We start from the raw sequence: 23,863 nt of genomic DNA, 5'->3' as shown, positions 1-23,863 counted from the left end.
TATGACGAAACAGAAGGAAATTGAACCGCTTATCTGACCCAAAAAAATTTTTTTTTTTCACTATCCCCCACATTATTATTATTATTTTTATTTAAACCATAAAACGTTTGTAGATTTTACTCTTGACTCGAGTTTGTGCGTAGGCCCAGGGATCAGACGCACTCCATTCTCTTTTGGCGCCACATTCATTCATACAACTCGACCCGATGTTGGTCTGTACACAGGGCATTGTATGGGATGTAATACCTACATTATACCAGTGAATAGACTGTCTTAAGCCCTTCGCCCCCGTCACATTTTCACTTCACACATGTTTAACCGGACAATTTAATTTATTATGTTCCCTCGATTTTGCGGTTAAATTTAAAAAATAACATTCACTGAATTTCATACATTGTTCAGGGTATTAATGCAGATGATTCACTGAGGTGTGATTGTGATTGAAAATTGGGCGGGGGGCGGGGGGGGGGGGGGATTGACTGGAAGGTATCACTTGACTTAATGCATAAAATCGATGTCTCATTATATTCAGTCGATCGGAGATACCCCACGTGCTGTCTTGGCATCGTCGGTGTTATGGTAATTCATGTGTTTGAGAATATCCTCCTACTTTTTTTTTTTTTTAATGATTCTACGCGCTCGGTGATATGTAAATTCATTGGCATTTGAATGAAGTTTATTGTCTTGTTGGTGAGGATATTTAACAACGGAAGTGAAATTTTTTAGATCGAAATTGGCAGAATTTTATTTGAATTTTAATTAACTGTAGTTTGTTATAATTTATTATGTGACTGAGGGATCGTTCGGAGGATTTCGGGGGATTTAATTTAATGAGATTACATTATTTATGATAAAATTCTTTCAATAGTTTATTGTTTAATGAAACAGCAACAAAAATCCGCGATTTTCTGGGTTAAAAACCGCATTTTTCCTCGAAAAAAATTCGAAAAACCGATAAATTTTGGGTTTAACAACAATAAAAATATTAAACAACAACAAATCTCGCGAATAAACACAATAAATAATTTAATCACATAAATTATCCCTTAAACAAAAATTCTAAAACAGAAAATAAATAAATTAAATCCTCATTATACTAAAATATTCCATTAACCTTCACAAAATTAATTTTTTTATTAAAAATAAATATCTCCCGACCAAAAAAATTATTTAAAAAAATACTGACGCACCATTATTTCCTCTCAACCCTGAACCACAACTTACTGATGAATGTACAAGACCGGATGAGATAAACGACAACCACTTGTGTCTCGCTTTATTATTTATGTGACGTATTCCATTACGCGCTCTTAATTGTTTGACTAATGTACATTTTAACGGTCCAACGGTACAGCACCGAGATATAAACAATTTCCATAATTATTCCCAGCGTAATATGATCGCATTAATATTGATTCCAGTTGCTCATTGACTTTTCAATACCAGGAATTTCGAGGACTTTATCACTGGCAATTCCAACGTACCATAATTTTGCGATATTACTCGTTACTTCTGTTCCATTCTGCCCGTTCTGCCCCCTCTCACCCCCCCCCCCCGGGGAATGTCTGGTAATTTTTTATTTTTTTTTTTCGTCGCTCTCCTCCTCGTCGGTGCACCCTGACAGGTGGGGCTCGTGTGGGATGATCGTGTGGTTTATGAGCATAATACCACCAGGAGTTTTACTCCATTACGCAGTAACCTGGGACTCCTCCGGACGGGTTTAGGTCGGTGGAGCGAGTCCACATGGGCGACATAATTATCACGGGAAATGGGTAGCTAGTTTTTACTCTCACCTTTTAATATCATAAATGAACCAATCGCGAAACGAGACGACGGTTTAATGCGGTTTACGGTAGCTCCGCCCACCTGATTAAACCTCCTCCCAATCCTACTCACATCTTCCGGGATTGGGAAATTGAGTAGTTGATAGTTTTTTTCGGATGTCAGTGATGATTTAATTTAAGGGAAATTACGGGAAAAATTAAATGACTCGAGTTTCGAGAAAAAAAAGTTCGTAAATTATTTTATTCAGTAAAAATTGAAGAATTTTGTGGTAATTTTTGTTGCGAAAAAAATATTTTCCAGTAAATTTTTTAATTTATTGGGTTTGTGAGGTATTTCCACGTTCACTTCCATTTTTTTTTCAATTATTTTCATCAATATTTCAATCAAAGAAAAAAGTTCAATAAAACTTTCCCAGAAATTTTCGTAATTTTGCAGAATTTCAAAATTTCGAGTCTTTTTATCGATTTTTTTCTTCTGTCCCCCTTCATTTCATCCCCTAAATACATAACACAGTATGTACACACATATATACCCTGATACATACCCTAATTACCGAATATAATCGTCGTAAGTCCACTCGAGGCGGGAAATTCAAAACCGGCGCGACTCGAACCGCAAAATTAATAAAAAAAAATAATCCTCTTCGTTAATTACCCCCATAAACATTCACAAATCATTAATAAGACTTCTAATAAATCCTAAACACCTCGCGATCTAAAATAATCGATTACCCATCAATTTTCAATCACTTCCAAAAATATTCCAAATCAATTTTTTCAGAAACTTTTTTTTTCCTTCTAAAAAACCCTCGAGTCGGTAATAACAGGGTTTCCAAGGGTCACATGATCCCTTATCCTTCAGCTCGCTCCCCAATAAATCAATTTTATTATATAGGACAGATGCGTCGATAACCGAAACGACTTCGAGCGCGCGCAGAACTCAAAAAATCCAAAAAAACCCTTCAAAAAAGGGGATGAAGCGCCTCAAGGGCATCGACGAAGTCTTCATTGTTCCCCAGATCCCCATGAAGACTTCACTCGTGTTATAGATCGCGTGTGCAATGAATTTCCCGAGATCTAATACCATTTCATCCAACAGCAAACACGCAATTACCCTCTCGATCTCATGTGGCTCATTATGCCAGCGGTCTCCGACACCCTCTGAAGCTACTGGCATTTACCTTGCAAATGCCGATACGGGATCGCAGAAATGTCTGCATAATAAATTAGTGGATCATTAGGGAAATTTTGAATCGAATAAATCAATTCCCCCAACATAAACTGCAAATGATATTTTTCAAGTTGAAAAATTTCCCACGTTACAGATCAACGTGCCATTGTGAAATAACTAAAATGGGCGTTTTGTTATTGGCGAATCGCCATTTCGATTGTTATCGTTAAATCGGTAAATATGCCATCGATTAATCGATACCACATTGATAGGTCTGTGAAACTCCCCATTCTGACGTTCGTGACAATTTCAAAAAGGGAATAATGCGACCTTTAGCGTTGGGTATAAAGTGCTTGGTAACTGGGGTCGTATTTACGCAATTACACAGGTGACGTGAGTCCTGGATATAATTCGAAGGACTCCTCCTCCTCGGTCGTTCCCTTATCCGCAGTTGCATTAACGATATTCAGAGGTTTTAATTTTTTTTAAATTTTTAGTCACATTAATTGTCCATTAACGAAGGGTTTATGATAATTACTGAAGAACCTGCGCGATATTCACCCGATTTTTTATATTATTTATTTAAATAAATCGATAGTTTTGGCACTGGCGATTCGATTCGATTGTTATTTCGATATTTAAGCGACGAAAACATTTTTTAACGCGATAAAAACGAAGTAATAAATTGGGAAGAGGAAGTTAATTAATTTGTGGAGCCCCTGGGACTTATTTATTAATTAATAATCAGTAGGAAAAATATTTAATGAATGGGGGGGCAAGTCATGGTCATTGTCTACAGTTAAACAATTTTTTTGAAGAGTTATTTACATTTGTTTATGTAATTTGCATATTGACGTCACAAAAAAGAAAAAACGTTCGTTAAAATTTTTTTCAAGATCTTGACACAGTTTTTTTTAATTAATAAATAGATGCGGATGACTAATCGATTATATTATTCGATAAAATCGTGTCATCAACGTTAACATTGAGTTGCATTTTGAAAATAATATTTTTAAACATTTTTCCTTATTAAAAAATAAAAAATTAATCAGTTCATTAAAATTCGTAAAAATCCAGTCAATTTTCTGACTCCGATATTAATTATTTAAAATTTTATTTAAAATAATCTCGTGTGGGATAATGTTATTCTATCCCTCAACAATAGTATTTACAACCCATTGATAAACTAAAAATCAATTAACAAGAGAATGAGATTATTCGAAAGCGTAGGGTTTGTTAATTGTCACATTGTATCAGTCGTCTGAATCTCTTAATAATTACAACCTCTCTCTCTCTCTCTCTCTCTCTCCCCCTCTCCCCCACTGTCGTATGAATAGTAGGACGTTCCGGCAATGGGCCCAGACATCCTGGCCCACACGGTACAGCTGTACGCATGGAGTTCATGAGTGATAAAAAAAAAATAATCGGGAAAAGAAATAAAAAATTGAATTTTATTCTCACGGCCGAAATCCTGATTGTGGTGGAGTGTCTGTTACGACACTCCCCTAAGGCCCCACTCATGCGGTCACGGGTCGATCGTTTTACGCGGGCGAGAACCAGACACGGATAAGACGCCAGGATAAGGCCCTGGGTCCAGTCGAGACAAAAGAGACGCGTATATGTGTATGGGCTTTCGTTACTATATGGAGCGACCAAACTGATTGCAGTTCGATAGTGCACGTAGATTTATGTTAACTGGTCAGTGATGTAAACAAAAAAAATGTTTTGTGATAGGGCCCAGTTAGATGATTTTTTTATAAAGAAGATTAACTAATTTTTTATCACTCGTTTGTTTGATTTTTTGACGTTTTGGTCGGAATTTTAAATTATTTGGGATTTTATTTTTGATTGGTTTTGATTGGAATTAATTGATGGGGGGAGGGGGAAGGGGGTGGATTGTTTATTGATTTGCGAGGGTTTGGAATGATAGAGGTTATGGAAAAATGAAGGATTAGGACTAGGAAATAATTTAATTGTTTATTTTTCTTGAGAATTTAATTTTAAAAAATAAAATCTTGTGAGGAAAAATCTTTTAATTGTTTAATTTGTAAGTTAATTACAGAATTAATTTGTTATTCATTGAAATTTGGATATTATTGTATGTTAGTGTGAGGTCAAAAAGAACTAGAACTTGACAACTTAATTAATTATTTAATTCCAATAAATTAAAAATGAAATTTCATTTTTTTTTTATTAATATTCACTTAAACCTAAACATTTATTTTTTTATAAAATCATTATTTCATTTTAAACAATTTATCGTCATTAAAATCCTAAATTTTCCTCTAAAACAACGAAATCACAAACAAATTTCGGTTCACTAAACAATTAATCGCAAAAATCCACCAAAAAAATTTCTCCAAAAACAAATTCCTCCCAAACAACCCCCTCCCCTTCTCCTCACGAGAAATGGCGTCTTCCAAAAATATTTTTTTTTTTCTCAATTTGCATTAAAAATCCCGTTTATCCCGCGATCTCTTTCGCCGTTCGATATTTTTTTTTCATTTTATTTTTCATTCTCTCAACCCGATGAAAGTTGACCACGAGTGCGTGCATGAGCGCTTTTGTACGCCCTGGAGGTTCCCATTGTGTACTAACTTTGTGCCTAATCTAGATCCGAGTGAACCTTTTATCATTCGTGTGTGTGTGTGTTGGGGAGCGCGTGGCAGGCGCGCGTTACGTTATGTACCACCGGAGCACCCGCATAATGATCGGCTTTAGCTCTCCCTGACTCTGCACACGATCAGTGTACAGGAGTAACGGGTCCAGAGGCCACATGAGCCTCTGATGCGTGCACTATATCGACAGGTTCCGCACTGGGTGGCTGTTACAACTCTTCGATATCTCGAGCGTCATCCGGGACGAGAAAAGCCGGAGAAAGAGAGGGGAGAGAGTAATTTAACAATGGGAATACCCGAAAAATCCTAGACTTGATAGAGATTAGCAACAAATGATGTTGCATTAATATTTTGAATAATTTTATTATTTATTTAATTAATTTATCTATGTTTTCAAGAGGGGAAATTAATTTTTGGTGCGTTTTGCAGGGATTTCAAGACTTTTCTGGTTTTTATTGGCTAAAATGGGAGTCGATAAGGGAAATTAATGAGGATTTTAATTTATTGACGATCGCGAAATAAAGAAAAATTAATTAATTCATTAAATTGAAGGAAATAATGAACTTTTCCAAAACATTCCTTCATTATAAATTAAAAATATGGGTTTTTAATTCATAAAAAATACAATTCTTCAACCTAAAGTCATTAACAATTAATTAATAATTAATTTAATATGTCAACAATTAACATATTAAATTAATTATTAATCGCAATCAAAAATTAAAACAAAATTCTTCAAATTTTCTCACACAAACTTTCAAACGAGTCTCTACACTCCCTAAAATTCCGGAATCATCTTACCCTACCCTACTACCCCTAACATTCATCCCACCCCCTTAAACTCCCCCCAAACCCTCTAAAAAGCCCTTAATTAACCCCCTCTACCTCTTAAAAACCCCTTTTCCCCAAATTCCAAAATTCCCACCACAATTTTCCCCCCAAAAATCCCCTCACCCCATTACCCAAACCACCGCCACATTCCTCCCATCCCCCACCCCCTCCTCCTTAAAAATACAATCCAGTCAATGTTATAAAAAAAATAATAAAAAAAAATCCTTCGATATTTCAAAGAGAATAGTCCGTTGTAACCCAATATTTCCTCGTCATATTAAAGCACCGTCGGTGACCAGCCATTATTCTCCATCTTACGACACGCACCAGCCTCCACTTTTGCCCCCCCGGGGGGCCCAACCCCCCCCTCAATCGACGTGATACACCCGCATTAAACCACGCGCCTTTCTCCCCACACTAATAAACCCAATTGTATCGTACGTGTAAATTTATTCAATTTTTTTACCCCACACTTTTGTTACCCCGCTAGACTCATTAGCTATAATTTCGCAAAATTTCCAAACGCATTGCAATCCCTGGTATCGGCAAACTCCTTTCAAGTCGTCAAATCATCGATACGAATTAACGTGTAAACCCTCGACACTCGATAACCGAAGAAATATCACGTGTTATTCAATTATCATACGGTAAATGGCACCGTAAAACATTTGTTTTTGTCATTAGAAATATTCTTTCGTCATTACTACACCCGGGGGGGATGTAAAAATTATTATCAAATGAATCGAACATTATCGGAAATATGTGGTGAATGATTTTCATACTTTCACGTAAAGTGATTGTTTGGTATGAAGTTTTACGCCGCCCTACAAACACATGCCGCGCATGTCCTTTCGAGCATGACCCGACGATGGGGTGGGGTGGGGGGGTGGATAATTAAATTTATTATTACCTATCACTGGTAAACATTCACTCGGTCTATTAAGCGGCGATTTGCAAAAGATATTACCGGGATTCGATGGAATTTAAAATTGCGGAGAGTCGAGGGGTCGGGGAGCCCTCGGGTGAGTCATTCAATCGATGAATTTACCATTTTAGGGGATGATATATTGATAGAGGGGTTGGGTCGATTATTACGGTCGAGTTGGATTAAAAAATTGGGGAGAAATCGATGAATATTCGATTATTTATTGAATTATTTCGATAAAATTAATTCGACTGAATATTATTATAAATATAAATATTGTTTATTAGTTAATTAACATTGCAAATCACCCACTAATCACCAAATAATCACCTAATAATAAAAATAAATTATCGTATGTTCTGTTGTCAATAAAATCCAGAATTTTTTCATCATAAAAAATCAATTAATATTACAAATATTTAAAAAACAATTGTTAATTAATTCCAACCCCTTCATTCAGCTAATTCTGAAATCCTCATTCCACACAATCCCCTCAAAATTAACAAATAATAAATAATAATAATAAATAAATTCATCGAGGGAATTTGCCGACCTAATGACACCCCACGAAAAAATTCCATAACACAAACCATTATGCCCCATAAAAAAAAAATCAAATCACAATGGTTTACAATCGCAGCTAATACATTATGTCAAATTGCCCAGTACTTCGCCCAGAACCTCCATTTGCACCTCCCCACCGCAATCCACCCATAATCCACACTCACGTTTTATCAGAAAAGTCGATCGATAATTGAATAAATTACCAACTGCACTCTCAGCAAATAGTAATAGTAACCAACGGATGTATCCACTCCCAATGCCCCACTGGGTATCAATCCCAGCCCCTCGCAATTATTATTAAAAAAATAAAAAATACAAATAAAACTAATACCCTGGGAAAAAACTTCATCAAATAAATTCTCCAGCTCGATAAATTCCCTCGTTATGTGCAACGCTGTACACAACGCACCGGAAACATGAAAATATTTTTATTATCCTCTGGAAGTGCTGCGAACAAGTTGTAAATTAAATTGTAAAATAAGTCTGTCTCAATAATCCATCGGTATGATTTTTAATCCCAATTCACGATTTTAGATGTGGAGTGATATGTGGGTGTTGTACATTTTCAAAGTGGTTCATAAAATTGTTACCACTCTTGAATCTTCCCGCTACGCCCACATCAACGTCGACGATTTCCGTACAACCAAATACTCTCAACTTCATTTTCCCGCTGTATTTTTCCTGTAGCAGACGTCGTTGACGAACTCCTACACGAATAATCATTATAATACTAAAGTTCCTCCAGTCGTTCACTTAATTTCCCCCCCATTTACCCCCTCACCCCACCCCCTCGTCCCTCGACGCTATTTCCTGTCAGCGAACGCCTGCACACGATTTATTTGCAATAACAATTTTATCGAGGTTAATTTTCCCTAATTAACCCCCTGAAAATTTCAAAATTAAAAAAACCAACCGATTTTCCCCAAAACCGCCCCTCAATATTAAATTACTAACTCAGTCCTCACCCCATTCCCCGATTTTTCATCCCCAAATAAAATAAAATAAACATTTACTTTAATTATGAACCAAAAACTTCAATTTTTCCTTAAAAAAACCCTCAACAATTTTTCTAAAACCGATCTTGTCATAAATCATTTGAAATCCCCCAAAAGTCACCAGTTTACCCCCCAAATTAACCAATAAATCCTTTTCCCTCCCCCACAATTCCAACTCCTGGACGAGATCAACCTGTGCCCATCAGGTTTTCAATATCAGTAATACCGATCTCAGACACGAGTATATCTCTCGTTTTATCGAGTCTCCAGCGCGTGTACGCTCCATCGGTAAGAGATAATGCCCAACCGATAAAATATAACGCATCCTATTCCCTCTCCCCTCCTCCCCCCTCCTTTCCCCTGACCCATTCCAACAATTTCATGTTTCGCCACTGGGCAATGCCGATCGTCCGCCATCGCTCCATTGTGTACATTTATTTCTCCCGGGTCATTGGTAATGGTAGAATGTCGGTACGTGCATCTGGATACCACACACGTGTTCCTAATTTTTCAAATCGCCATTATTTTCTCTCATTTCCCCCCACCCACCCATATCCGCAATGAAATCTCATTGTGTAGGTGAGATAATCCATTACAGAGGCTGTTGAGACGATGCGATAGTGTACTGCGCGTGCGCGTTACTCTGGGATTCCCCAAATTTTTTCGTTACCAGTGGACGCATGCGCCGACACCTCGGGCGCCGTCGGGTGTTCTTTATTTGGCGGGAAAGGTGAGGGATTTTTGATAGAGTAATGAATAGGGAGGGTAAATCCGTGAGTAATTGATGTGAATGGGTGGGGGAAGGGGGAAAGGGGGGGAATATAAATAGTGAGGTATCGCAAGGTGGATGTAATAGTTGAAATGCCGGAGGGAGGATAATAGAAATACTGAGGAATAATGCATGACGGTAATGAGGAGGCCCAGATACATGGGCCAGTCTTGAGATACTAATGCGGTTCTAAATCTTTCACGGTCACTCATTAAAAGGATTATTAATAATTCTCGGTCTCGGTTATATTTCAGTATTTTATTTAATTTTTAAACCGGAAATACCGGGGACAAAGAAAATGGCGGGACGATTTATCAATCGTTGGCTGCCCAGGGGGGCCCCCATTTTACTTGTGAAATCGATGGCTGTGACTCTATATTTGTAGATGTGAATATTTTTGTTGGGCTCACGCACGAGATTCACGAGCTCCGATGCTCGTTACGAGAAAACTATCGCAATTCCTCGTATGGAAATCGGTTTGTGGATTTTTATCGATATATGTTGCAATCGATTTCTGCATTCGATTTTTTTTTTTCTCATCGTTGGGAAAGTCGATGGGGAGTGGGATTTTGCGGGTTTCGAGGTCTCCGGAAAAACTGTATTTTACATCGATTAATCGATAGATCGATTAATATATCGATTCAATTAAGATATCGACGATTTAATTAAATTCAGCGGATGATTTCCTGGAAAATTGTGAATTAAATAACAGACAACAACAAATATTTTTAAAAAAGAATTTAATGTTTTTTCTCGGGAAAACGTTAAAAGAATCGAATAAATCGTTAGCGACCTCGACGATTTTTACGATCGAGAATCGTCATGACAATTGTCGAGATAACATATCACTTCCTCATTGTCACCGAGAACTGGCCATTAGTCACACACCTAAGGCATCGTCTAACTCACAGAAGGAAAGACAATCGGTTTATTCCGACTATTTTTGGGCCCGTCATCGCCTGACGTACTCTGGCACTTGGTCCCACGCACAAGTTCGTCAGCGAAGCCCGCCTGAATGCGAAAGTTCACCTCATTCGGGTTCAATCCGTTCATAACCTTCTGGAAGGCACTCGTCAGCACCCAGACTTCCTCCCGGCCCTGCGTCGGGCCCGAAACCTGCGAAAACCTTCAATGAACCGAAGGTCTAACAAGGCCCTGACTTCGTCAACGAACTTACCGACCGTCGATACCTCATTAACGTACCTTCAATCCTGACGCGAACTGAAGTGTCTCTCGGTTCACGACGATCACATCCAGGTTCTCCCCTCCGAACTCAACTCGTTGATTCCAACATCCCAGGGCGACCTCCGTCATCAGACCATAGAACAAGACCCCGTTCCTGTCCATCGCCTGGGCCCCAGCCTGCGACGTCCTGGTCTTCTGGAAACTGTGAAAGGATCTGGCCATCGCTCCTGGGTCGTTCCGGAAGGCAGACGCGTTCCGTACGACGGAAGTGGACACCCAGCCCTCGACGACACTCGCCAGGGAGTGAAAGTACAACGTCCTGTCGCCGTTCCAGAGGACGGGGCCCAACGCAAGACCGAATATTCCATCCATCAGGTCGAAGCTCTGACCTGCGATGGTGAAGGTGCCGTGATTGGGGTAAGGATGGAAGAGGTTGTTCTGGATGGTCCAGGACACTTGATGGCGGTGGTCGTAGACGATCAGCTGGAACCCGGTGACGTCCGCGATGTAGACGAAGGTGTCCAGACAGGTCTGGGGGTCGCGGACATCAACGACTGGAGTTATGAAGAGGGAATCGTGAAGGACTTGGTCGGGAGGGAAGCGGTAGACGGAGATCAGGCGGCTCGTCAGGGAGTTGAAGACGAGGAGCTTCGGTGGGCAGATCTGCTCGTCCTTGAGCTTTCCGGTGTCCAGGACCCAGAGCCTTCCGCAGTCGTCGACCTGGAACGTGGGGTCTGGTGATGATCTGGTGATGAATTATTTGGGATTTGGGTCTTGACGAGTGTCAGGACGAGCCTTTGGAGGGTCTCCAGCAGATCTTGGGATGTTTTTCCTGATCCTGGGGTCTAGATGTCGACGTCTGGTGTTGGTGGACTCATCCGACGACATCTGACCACATCATCTGGACCTTCAGGTCCTTTTTCTTCTGGAAATTTTATTTTTTCTGGACAGGAAAAGGCTCCGAAGATCTGTCTGACAGTTCCTCGTCGACTACGGACGTTCGTCCGGACATTCGTCATCAGGATTCGTCAGGATTCGTCGGGATGGTTCAGCTGACCTTGACCCGATAGACGCTGACGATGTTACTACAGTTTCCGAGTCTGTTCCACTCCCAGTTGGGGTAGGGTGCGATGATGGGATTCCCCTCGAAGGAGACTCGGTTGGTGACGTAGCCGAGGGTCACCGGGACGCCATCTTGGAACCTTGGGATGGTCACCAGGACCTTGGGATGACGGCCTGGAAACCCAGAAAATAATACTTTCACATTCATCAGTAATTACTCCGTCAGGATGAAGGAAGCGCCTCCCTAATGACACCTTCTTCCGATTTTATGATGTGAGGATGTCAAGCTGTTAATTACAGGCCTCTTGATTGATCGATAATCAACTTGTCTGACGACTATCGACGTCAGATAAACAGGTCTTCGATAACCTCGTGAGCATCGACTTCTCGCAGTTGATTTTTCGTTTTCTCGGTGATTGCAGAGGAGCTCGTCGAGGTCCAGCGTCTCCAAGAGGATTTTTGGGAGACCCTGACCCTCTGACCCGAGTAATTAGCCCTTCAGAGGGTGAAACGAGGGTGGAAGGGTCATTTAATCGCCTGATTTACCCTCTCGATCTTGATTTTTCCGACGAAAGTCGACCCAAAAATCTCGTTTCACCCTCTCGAGGGCTAATTTTCAACCCCTAACTCCCCTCCACCCGGGAGCACTTCGTCAATGGACAGAGGGGAATGTTGAGATGTCTCACCTCGGATGATGTCAACGTCTATTGGAACGGGGTCACCAGGAACGAACTCCTTCCTGTCGACTGCCACCTGGCGTGCACGTTCACTCGGATAATCGAACTCCAGTGACTTCCAGGAATAAATCAACTGGAGTCGATTGGTGTTGAAGTCAGGAAGGACAGGATCTCTCCTGTGGGGATGACTCACAACCCCCCAGGTCACGAACGACAGGACAAGGGACATCCTGAAGATGTCCGACGTCATCATCTCGATGAGGATCTGGAATCGTTCGATTTTGGTACAATAAATAATTATTTATATTGATAACTCGGTGACGTCCAGGGGGGATCGAGTACTTTGATCGTTGCGGGTACCTTGGGATACTCCCGGTGACCTTGAGGCCGGTGAACGGGCCTTCATCGGAATGTGGGCCAAACGATATGATACAGTGGTTCAAGGCTCTTCAAAGAGGATTTCCCCGCGAGGGTCACGTATTTCATTAAATATTTCTTAATTATTCGGTCGGTTAATTAACAATCACAGTTTACACTTAATTATAATAAACATTATACCGACTTTTAGCGAATATTACAAACAAAATAAATGAAAAACCAAATGGTTTCGTCGTTTGGTTTTAAAATGTTTTTGTAGTTGAAATCATTTTTAATAATTTCGGTGTTAATTAGTGTCGGATAATTACGCTTCGGGGAATTATAAAGTTGAGTGTTGGTATTTGCGATGTGTAATGGAGGTTATAAGTGAAGTGAGAATTTTTTGGAATTTAAATGCGACGTGATTAATATTAATTAAACTCACTTTTAATGACTGGTGATGGTGTCAGTAATTTTTTATTCGGGAAAAATCGTACGTTCTGGAGAAGTTGTGGAGGGAAGATCGACGCCGTTGGACGGTTACCATCGAACTGTTATTTCGTGACGCTTCCACGTGGTAATATGAACGAACTACGTTTTACGATACGTTAATTATCATCTTCTGTGGTAACCGGATAGAGCGCTATCGTTAGGGAGTTGATTCTAATGGACCAAATGAAGAAAAAATTTCTATTTAAATATTACTATTAATGTAGCTCTCGTAGGATAATTAATAGAAAGATAGAAATGTTCTTAATTGAGTCCTGAAATCAAATAATTACCGGGAAATTTATATTATTAATTATTGTTGTTAATTAATTTAGAACCGAGATGGGAAATAGATCAGGACGTTTTGATAGCCCATCAGTTTTTGGGGGATATCTCGAAATCGGGGGCAGATAGCGAAATTTTTGTAAGGACCTTTTTTGAAGGGGGGATTGAGTACTATAATTAATATTATTATAACAATTTCGCTATCTCGATTAGATTCGGAGATATCGTCAGGTGAATGCGGGATGAATATTTAGAGGTTTATGAGGAAATTATGGGAAATGACGATTTATCGATTATCGATTCGTGTTGTCACCGGGAAATTAGTGACGTCGGTGATGACTTGTCACCGCATCATCTCGGTGATGATCCGGGACCTGCGGTGACGTTTCTCTTCTTCAAATTCGAGTAAATAAATTTTCGGAGCGTTAAAACCTGTTGACAGCGCATTATTTCCGCATTAAAAAATATCCGGTTTTCTATTTTAGGGAACCGGTTATTCTGAATAATTAATTCAATCACTTCGTATTCCTACATTATTTAATTACCGCAAAAGAAAATTAACTAAAACGTCTGTTTATTTTTTATTTTTCCAGAATGAAATGCAGTCGACGACAATTTTACAAAATTACTGCGGAGTTTTTCCGAAAATTCGGAAAATTGTTTATCCAGTGACATCAGGAAATTCCAGGAAATCATATCCAGTGAAATGTGAGTTCCAGAATTTTCAAATATTTTATTTTCTCAGAATTAAATTTTAAAATTTCTCCCACCGCTCGTTGACGCCCGAATTAACATCGAATTTATTAATCAAAAATTCCCCTTCGCCCCCTAAAAACCAATCCACCCCCATGAGAACACTCTCCCCCTCCCCCCCGAAGCCCATCAAATAATTTAAAAAACCCAGAGACCCATTAATCCCCCGAACAAATACGGGTCAGTCGTCAAAAAATACTGGTCCACCACCTGGAGATGATGCGGGTCACCCCCCGTCGAAAAATCGTGGGATCCACGAGCCTCCCACGAGGTATTTCCCCCCCGCACCCCCCCGGGCACCCGCTTAACCTGTCACCCTGCAGGTACCCGAGCCCCCCCCCCCCCCCCCCGTCCCCACCCGAGACCGAAAGTACCGCCACTCGATAACAAAAAGGGCCCACAGTCCAATTAAGTTTTGATTTATATCAATTGCGACAAAATACCGCTCCCCCAGCGGCTGGAAGTCACTGGAATTCACTCCACGAGATTCCCAAGGGTTCGTCCACACACTGGGGTGGGTACAGAGGGGGTGGGGGGTGGGATTGCTCTCCAAACACGACTTCAATGACGCGAATGGGCCCGAGCAGTCAGGGCCACCCCTACTTAACTGTCAGTTACCCCGGGAAATACTGAATCAGGGGGTGAAAGGGGGTGGGATGATGGCAATATGCCGCGTGCCATAATAATCGAGTTCTTTTGCGAGTGTTTAATGCACCAAATGTAGTGTACAACCGGTCCCACGGTGCATTGACACGTGTTCAGGATGAAAACCTGAAGAAATCTTTACTGGACCTGACAATTCGTGTGATTTTTATTTATTGACGATTGGTTTTTTTATTTTTTTATAAAATTAATTTTGTAAAATCAAGCCCATTAATGCCCCTCCCCCTACAAATTAATTAGGCATTAATTTATGGCATAAATTGCAAAATTAAAATATTTTTAACTGGAAATTTCAGGTTCGATTGAATATTTCGATATTTTTAGGTAAATTTTTATTAAAAAATCGATTTTTCTGGCTCGATGTTATCAGTTGAGGTAAATGTGGGTTTCTTGGAAAGTAATTATGGGACGGGTTATACTGGGTGATAGTAAATGCCGACAGCGATGAATTTTTTTGAGGGAAAAGGGCGTAAGTCTCGTGGAGTTCGTACGATGCGATGTTTTTCTGGTTTTGAGCTGCGGTTTTTTTTTTTTAAATAATTCTGTTGTTGTTACGCAAGGGTTTGTGGCCGATAACCCATTATCATAATTACTGTGCTTAATTTTCGTGGCCGTGAACGGTTGAGGAAGTCGTTGACGGGCAGTCGTTAACGGAAAGTCGTTTGAATTCCTTTTATTGAATTTACCGGTTCGTGGAAACAATTCAGTGACGAAGGGATAAAATGTGTTTTACCGATTTTGTTTATTGTTCATTTTTTTCGAATATTTCGGGATCTGAAAGTACAATAATTAACGGAGAGTTTGCAAAAATTACAAACGTAAATAATTATCCAAAAGTTTATAAGAAAAATTCTTTTAAAATCGATTTTTCGCTATTTTTCACTTTATTTTTTTTTAATGAAAATTGAGTCAACAAAAATCGGAAAAAATTACAGTTTGTACTGTCAACTCTATAGAACCGCTTGTCAATTTTTATTTCCATTAAACTGACGATTATCGACTGCCAAAAGCCTTTGAATCCGTCAAAATTCCACTCACACGACTGAAAACTCCGTAAAAATTTGAGAATTTCCGGTAAAAATCGCGTGCTACCCCCAAAAAAATGACTACATTTCCCCTCAAAATATCAAAATACTTCTCACAATGACATCCCATCAATAAAAAAACCTCCCCCACCAAAAAACTTTTAATCGCAACAGAGAACGTCCGGCTCGACCGTAAATTAAATTCAATTCCACGTCCCTCCCCCCGCGTTACTGTCAACCATTCTCATCTCCCAAAGTGGGGGAGGGGGTATCTCTGTGAAGTGTCGAAATCCCCAGTTTCCGATTGTCAACGAGTGTCACCGAACGTGTGCAAAATGTCCCCCGACGATTTTTTTATTTCCTCCATTCGTTATCTCCTCCTTCCGATTCGCACAAGAGGTCGATCATCGCATCCCCCTCCCGGATGTGCGTCATCCGAGGATTTCTAGACGATTGAACCCCCTGAAACTGTCATGAGACAGCCAAAGTCAATGACACCGACTCGAATAATTTTTTTTCCACTTGAAATCGAACCGAATCCAGCGATTTTCGGTTAAAAATTGAGGACAATTTACCGGAATTGTTTATTCGATATTTTATATACTCAACAATTCCCCATTATCTTTTGCACTTTTTTGGGCCTCAGCACGTGCTATATGAGGCCCATTGAGATAAAAAGGCCCGAACAATGCGACGAAATATCGAGTAGATATATCTCAGCGTTAAAAATCCCGACGGATTTGTACCGCTTCGGGTTTTGCTTCACGAGACCTGGAATTGAATAATGGGATATCGTACCCTGGGATTCTGCGGTTAAAGTACTTGAGGGGGTGGGTGGGGGGGGGGTGGGGGGAGGCCACGTGCCGATACGTTACATGCGATCGTTTCACCCGGTTGTCAGTGGTTATCACATAACAATGGTAGCACACGATAACAAAAGTCGTCAGCAGTTGCCGGCCACAACAATTCTCTGATTAAAATGGAAATAGGGGGGTGGAAAGTTGTGTATCTGGGGAATTATTTAAATTTTATGGTTTTCGAAAAGGAAGATCGGTTGTTTAAGCAAAATTAAAAATTGCGGAGCGTCTCGACGATTTTTTGAAGAAAAAAAAATGGATTTTTAGCTCCGGGCGGTGTGGAGGTGGTTGAAGGCGTCAATTAGGGATGGAATGGATCTGAAAGTTTTATAATTATGTAATTATGATATATATAATTATGTAATTGAATTTTCAGTGAAAATAATATAATTTTTTGATTAATTCCGACGTTTTTTTATTAAAAAAATTTTTTTTTATGGAAATTAGAGTTGAAATTAATTTTCCAATGGTACGATCATATTAGCACACCCTAATCCTTCGATTAAGGGTGGAATTCCCCTTAAAATTATTTAATTATATAACAGAATATGAATTTTTCTAAAAAAAATATAATTTTTCACTCAATTCCCTCATTTTTTCATTTTCAAAAAAATATTTTTCACTGAAATTCGACTCAAAATAAATTTTTCAATGGTACGATCATACTACCACCCCCTAATCCTCTTATTAAGGGTGAAATTCCCTTCAAAATCATATAATTACACAACATAATATGAATTTTCCTAAAAAAAAAAACAATTTTTCATTTTTTCATCTTCAAAAAAATCTTTTTCACTGAAATTTATCATTACCACCCCCTAATTTTCAAAAAAACCCCTCGTAAAAATTCTCACGAGCCCCGATATTTGTTTTCCCCCATAAAACAACCGCTTCAAAAAAAAAAATGGTCGCTCTTCAACAATTACATAACACCCCCCACCCCCTGATGAATCCAGGGGGTCCACGGGGACTCCATCAACAATTCCCTGATCAGGACTCATGGGAACCAGTAATGAGATGGTGGTCATGGTTTCCCACCCATCAATGAGGGTGTCTACCCCTCCTCCATGAATAGGGGGTGTCGGTGGGCTCTTCTCATCCCCCATTTCATTGTCAACAGCATCAATATGCTCTGTGACATCGTGAAATACGAGTGGACCTGTGGGAACTCTTCATATCATCCCCCCTCATCCCCCCCTACCCAACCAGCCCTTGGAAAAATCAGACGAGTGCGGGGGATGAATAATAACCGTAGGGTATCAAGTACATACGTCACATGACATATTTAACTTGTTAAAATGTGTCTCGTTATTACGAGCCAGTGAAAAGCGGTTTCCCCCACCCCCTGGAGTCAATGGACATAAATTAATTCAGCTCGTTAGTGCAGTGAAGCCGGGATCGATCGGGATTTATCGAACCTCGAACGAAGTAATCGAAGTCGAGGGGTTAATGCACCGAACGACTTGTCGTCTATTGGATTTTATTGCATTAATTAACAAAATAGAGATCTGACTAATTAAAAATGGGTTTTTTAATGAGTGGGTGGTAGTGGGTGGTAGTGAGTGGGTTCGTTCGTGAATTGAGAGGGTGATTTTTAGTTAATGAAGGGGGTAGGGGGGAGATATGAATTTTAGGGAATTTGTGGAGACGATTTTTGGGGGAAAATATTTTATTTTCTTTGGAAATAGTTTTTTAATTAGAGTTTATTTGTTGTGAGGGAGTTTAGCGAGTGTTAATGGAGTTTCAGGGGTGGATGTTATGGTAGGGGGGTTGGAGGGTTATAATTTCTTAATTGGTAATTAATATTGTTGAGGGAGTGCGTGGAACATTTTTAATTTAGAATTTTTAGGGAAAAATTCTTGTTAAAATTAATAGAATTGAAATCTATTGGAATTTTCCAGTTGATTTGAAGTTTTTCCAGGATTTTCTTTTTTGCGAGTGATAAATACTTCATTTTCCCTCGATCTAGACAACTTCCGGTGATTAATAATCAATATTTTATCCAAATAAAGGCGTAACTCCAAAAAAATCCTGGAAAATTCTGGAGATTAACAAAAAATCTTCGAATTTTCCAGTAAATTTGCAGTTTTTTCAGGATTTTCTTTGTTGTTCGTCATAAATACTTCATTTTCCCTCGATCAAGACAACTTCCGGTGATTAATAATCAATATTTTCCCCAAATAAAGGGCATAACTCCAAAAAAATCCTCGAAAATTCTGGAGATCAACAAAAAAATTCGAATTTTCCAGTAAATTTTCAGTTTTTCCCAGAACTTTTTTCGCACACGATAAACATTTAATTCCCCCTCGATCTCCACGACTTCCGGCACGTCCCGCACCTCCGCTCGAATAATGGTAATTTTAATGGTCCTGCCTCGTGTCACTGACAAAAGCCACGTGTCAATAGTCGACTGCGGATGACAGTTGACTCCAGCACATGAAATTTCCTCCCACCCCATGACGATCTGAATTGCCACCATTAGCAAAGCAACTCCAAGTGAACAAGAAAGCTCAAATGGGGGGGAAATTACCATGACGAATGGTACCTGCTGGACGACATGAGCCAGTGAAAATTATGACAACTCATCCCTCGACAATGAACAACAGAGCAAATGGATAAACAATACACTCTGCATTCTTCAATTTTGATGGATCATTCTTCCTCGATTCATCGACATCACGAATTGACATTCTCCCTGTGCCACAGACACGTGGTACAGCTGGATGTACAATGGACAACATGGAAACCATCGACTCCCACGGACCCAGGAAGACATTCGCATTTGCGTTGAAGTGTATACGATAAATATTGTCGAATAAGTGAGCAAACGACTGCGATAGTCGAGTTTATACGAAGACGTATCGACTCGGAGAAGACGTGTTCCTTCAGTGACAAAAGCTATAATGTAGGATTTTTTTAAATTCAGTTCCTGGACAAATTTCACGTTCTCAAGAATTTTTTTTTTACGGAGAAATTGGAAAATGTTATTGCAAAGAGGTGGGAGTTATTTATTTAATTTAATTGGTCATTAAACTCCTATTTTAATTTATTTACAAATTTTTAGTGATTAAATTCGTGGAAATTTTGATGTTTTATTTCGGAAAAAATTGGAAAATGTCTTTGCAAAGAGGTGGGAATTGTTTATTTAATTTAATTGCTCATTAAAATCCTATTTTAATTTATATAGAAATTTTTAGTGATTAAATTTGTGGAAATTTTGGTGGTTTTTATCTAAAAAAATTAGAAATCGTCTTTGCAAAGACGTGTGAATTGTTTATTTAATTTAATTGTTGATTAAAATCCCCTATTAATTCATAATTAAATTTAAATTTCACCCTTATAATTATATAATTTCAGATTTAATTAAAAAAAAATAACGTTCAATTGTTAAATAGTTCAACGACTCTTTCCAATTTTTATCTCAACCGACATAATAACCGGACAGTGGGCACCCACCGGGACTGAATTATACGTCACTGAACACAGACCCACAAATCTCACTTGCTACAGTATAAGTCCCCTCATCTCCCTTTAATGCCCATCTCTCTCTCCCCCGACACATTAGTCTGACAACTAATCTTGACTGGCGAACCGGTAGGTAATTACCGCGAAATGAATCACTCCCGAGACTCCACTATAACGCGGAGAGTTGTGGGCCTTTACCGGTATGGCATAAGGCCCAGAGTGTACCGCGTATCACTAAATCAACCACCTTCGTCGTATTCTTTTCCCATTTACCAGCGTTGTACGATCCCCAGGTACCTGTGGGCCCCAGAAAATTTGAAAAACAATAAAAAACTATAAAAAACATTTTACCATTCGATCCCTCGAGTTATAAATTTTTTTTCTAATTTTTTCCGCGATTTTCACTGACAAAATTTGTCAATAATCGATGAGATACCCTTACCCTTCAATATTCAGGAAGACCAGACGTTATTATGATGAATAAAATCACTAATTAACGTATAATTAGATAAAAATTGAATAAAATAAATTTTCTGTTTAAAATTTCACTCAAAATTCTCGTAAAACAATATTTATTTGCAAAATTATATTTTTTTATCGGAGTTTATATTTGTTATTTTGATTTGTTAGAAGACAAGTCACTGAATTACATGCGATTGTTTATAATAACAATTTCCATTGCTCTGATTTATATTTTATATATATTTGACACCTGAAAAATTCATTTTGGGAGATATTTACCTGCTCTTGGGTTCAAATGTCCCTAAAATTGCGGAATAAGGTACGTTATCACTGATATGAACGAACGTACGTGTCATTTCGCTCGGACGTAAATTAATAAATTCCAAAGGGTCATTAGTAATGACCGCAGTAATCGGCACCAAAATATCATCATCTTCTTTCGATTTATGTCAATCATCACTTTTACGTAATTGAAAAAGTCTAATGACATCGCAGATAAATTTAAGTTCGTGACTGAATGAAATTAGCGAATGTTCAGGTCCTCATTTCCGCAAATATTAATTAATTTATTGAATATTTAGTAATTTTGCGAATTATTTAATTAATCGAACGATTTTACGAACCTAAACTACAAATAAATTCAATATTCACAAGATAATTAATAATTATACCGATAAATAAATATAAATTATTGACAAATCAGTGAAAAATGGCTGTCATTTAGTTTTTGAAATGAAGATTAATGAAAATTAAATTCTAGTGAATATTATTAATAAATAAAATGAGTTTGTTTATGTGAAATGACAAATGAAATGACAAATTTTTATTGATTAATGGTCTTGTGATAGAGCGGAATTTGAGATAATTTTCAAAAATGTGCGCATTAGTGGAGTGATGAGGTCGGTGATAAATATTTAAGGGATCACGTGACCCATCTTGATAAAACCTTCGAAATTTCTATCGGTCGCCTTTAAAAGGAGACACAACGGTACCTTCAGCGTCAGTACTACAGACACTTGTGCAACAAATAACTCCAAAATGTCAAAAATTTTGTGTTCAGTGGTGGTAGTGCTCTGTCTTACATCAGTTTTGCAGGTAAATATTTTTATTTTTATTAAAAATATAATAACAAAGTTACTGCAGTTCTCAAATTAATTTCTTTTATTATTCGTCTGTTTTAGGGTGTCCTGTCATGCGACATTCCAATGCAATTTTGGTGTTTCAATAAGGAAAATGCGATTCGTTGTAATGTAAGTGAAAATTGGAGTTGATTTGGGTTTACAAGTTTCCAAAAACCTCAAATTTCGTGATTTAAAAATTAAATAACTGAAAATTTAGAAATATTTCATTCAGAAAATTCAGTAAAAAGTTATTTACGATTTAGGATTTTTTATGGGGAAAAAAATCTATTAACATTTGACGAATTTCTCCTTATCTCAGGTATTTAACATTCTCTGAGCTGATAAAGTGGCAAAAAGACAGTTGATCACGTGATCCATAACAAGTCATTAGTCTGATAAAAATGATAACTTTATTCGACAAAGATTTCACCTCAACTTTATCCCACTCCCAAAACTCTCGCGATAAAAATTTCTAAAAAATTGAATATCGTCCCATTTACAACAAACGTAATTTCAAAATCTATCAACAATTCATTAACACTCTCTGCAATTGTTTATAAATTTTTAACTCACGAAATTTCTGGTGAATCTCATGAAACTAAATGACAAAATCCTGAGAAAACTTCGCCGCATTAATTTTAATTAATTAAAAGAAAAAGTGTGGACATATCTCAACTAAAAAATACTTTTTTTAAACAATTACAGCAACTCGAGAACTGCGAGGATCTCTGGAAATGGCGGGCTGAAAAATCGAAGGGGGGAATATCGGAAAATGATTCATGGAAGGACAACTTCTTATTCAAAATGTTTATCCTAGATTCTTATATACAACCCGCTATCCCCGATGACGTACCAGAACTCCTTCCTACCTTACCCTCTTTCACCCTTGAAGAGCTCGAAAAGAAATAAAAAATGGTGCCTCCAAAATACCAATAACAATATCAATAACTTTATCAAAAACTCATTAATCAGCAAAATGTAACTCCATCAAAAAAAAATTTTAAAAATCCAATAAAAATTACCGGCACAGTAATTTCCTTCTTTACCACCCCAAATATCTCTAACCTAAACCCCCCAGTGCCCATAAAAAATCGATTACCACTTCAACACTATCAATTATCATCGAAAATATCTTCCAATCGTTCGATAAAAATCCACTAACGATTCCCCCCTCGACATTTCCCCCCCTCATTAAATAATCATTACCAAATCACTCATTTTATTCAATCGATACTGACCAACACCTCCACCCCATTATCCCCCACCCCTACCCCCACAAATACCCGATCGATAGTCAATAATTTCGGGCGCTCTATCAACAAATTCGTGGGAAAATCCTCAACAAATTATTATCATCAAAAACCAATAATCGTGTTAAATAGACTGTAGCGCGTACCGTATATTGAAATACCCCATCAACATGAATAACACTAATTTCGAAGGAGCGTGATACTGTTCCGATCGATAGAAAATCGATACAATATAAATAAATCGATAGAAGTGTTTGAAACTCTGCGTGGGATACGTCTGGTACCTTAAATCTGACGAAATACGTCGCGTGGCTATCAATAATCGCACTAGTGTAACAGAGCAAATCGGGGGGGGGGAGGGGGGTAGAGGAATTAGGATTGCATGAGTGTGTATTGCGCGGAGACATACGGGCGTTCCATCGGCACTCGATTGGCGCCACTGAAACGCGACGAAGTGCGCGTGCACCAGTTACCGATCATGACGACGAGGAGATACGGATAATTCACCGGGAGTCGAACGGATCGGTGTGGAGGAAGGGGATGGAAGGTATCTAG

The 23,863-nt window shown here is 38.6% G+C and overlaps 2 protein-coding genes across 5 annotated transcripts in view; one reads left to right on the top strand and one right to left on the bottom strand.

Moving 5' to 3' along the window:
• Positions 1–10,380: 10,380 nt before the first annotated feature.
• Positions 10,381–12,834, bottom strand: LOC135171328 (major royal jelly protein 1-like). The gene is made up of 4 exons (XM_064137812.1): positions 12,591–12,834; positions 11,900–12,078; positions 10,861–11,562; positions 10,381–10,773 (listed from the first exon to the last, which is right to left on the bottom strand). Exons 1-4 carry the CDS (start codon positions 12,832–12,834, stop codon positions 10,558–10,560), a joined length of 1,341 nt encoding a protein of 446 aa, XP_063993882.1. The 3' UTR covers positions 10,381–10,557.
• Positions 12,725–23,863, top strand: part of LOC135171334 (uncharacterized) — a 140,314-nt gene continuing 129,175 nt past the window's right edge. For 2 of the 4 annotated variants that reach the window (XM_064137817.1, XM_064137819.1), the window contains exons 1-2: positions 12,725–12,865; positions 14,306–14,420. The gene's annotated coding sequence lies outside the window, so the exon portion shown is untranslated. Of the gene's footprint in view, positions 12,866–14,305; positions 14,421–15,069; positions 15,947–23,836; positions 23,856–23,863 lie in introns of those variants that run through there. The other 2 variants (XM_064137822.1, XM_064137820.1) reach the window with 2 other exon arrangements.

The sequence above is a fragment of the Diachasmimorpha longicaudata genome, chromosome 19 (assembly GCF_034640455.1).
Source record: "Diachasmimorpha longicaudata isolate KC_UGA_2023 chromosome 19, iyDiaLong2, whole genome shotgun sequence".
In the NCBI taxonomy this organism is placed as follows: domain Eukaryota; kingdom Metazoa; phylum Arthropoda; class Insecta; order Hymenoptera; family Braconidae; genus Diachasmimorpha; species Diachasmimorpha longicaudata.
The sequence above is the reverse complement of the archived record's forward strand: the minus strand, read 5'-3'. Positions and strand labels throughout refer to the sequence as shown.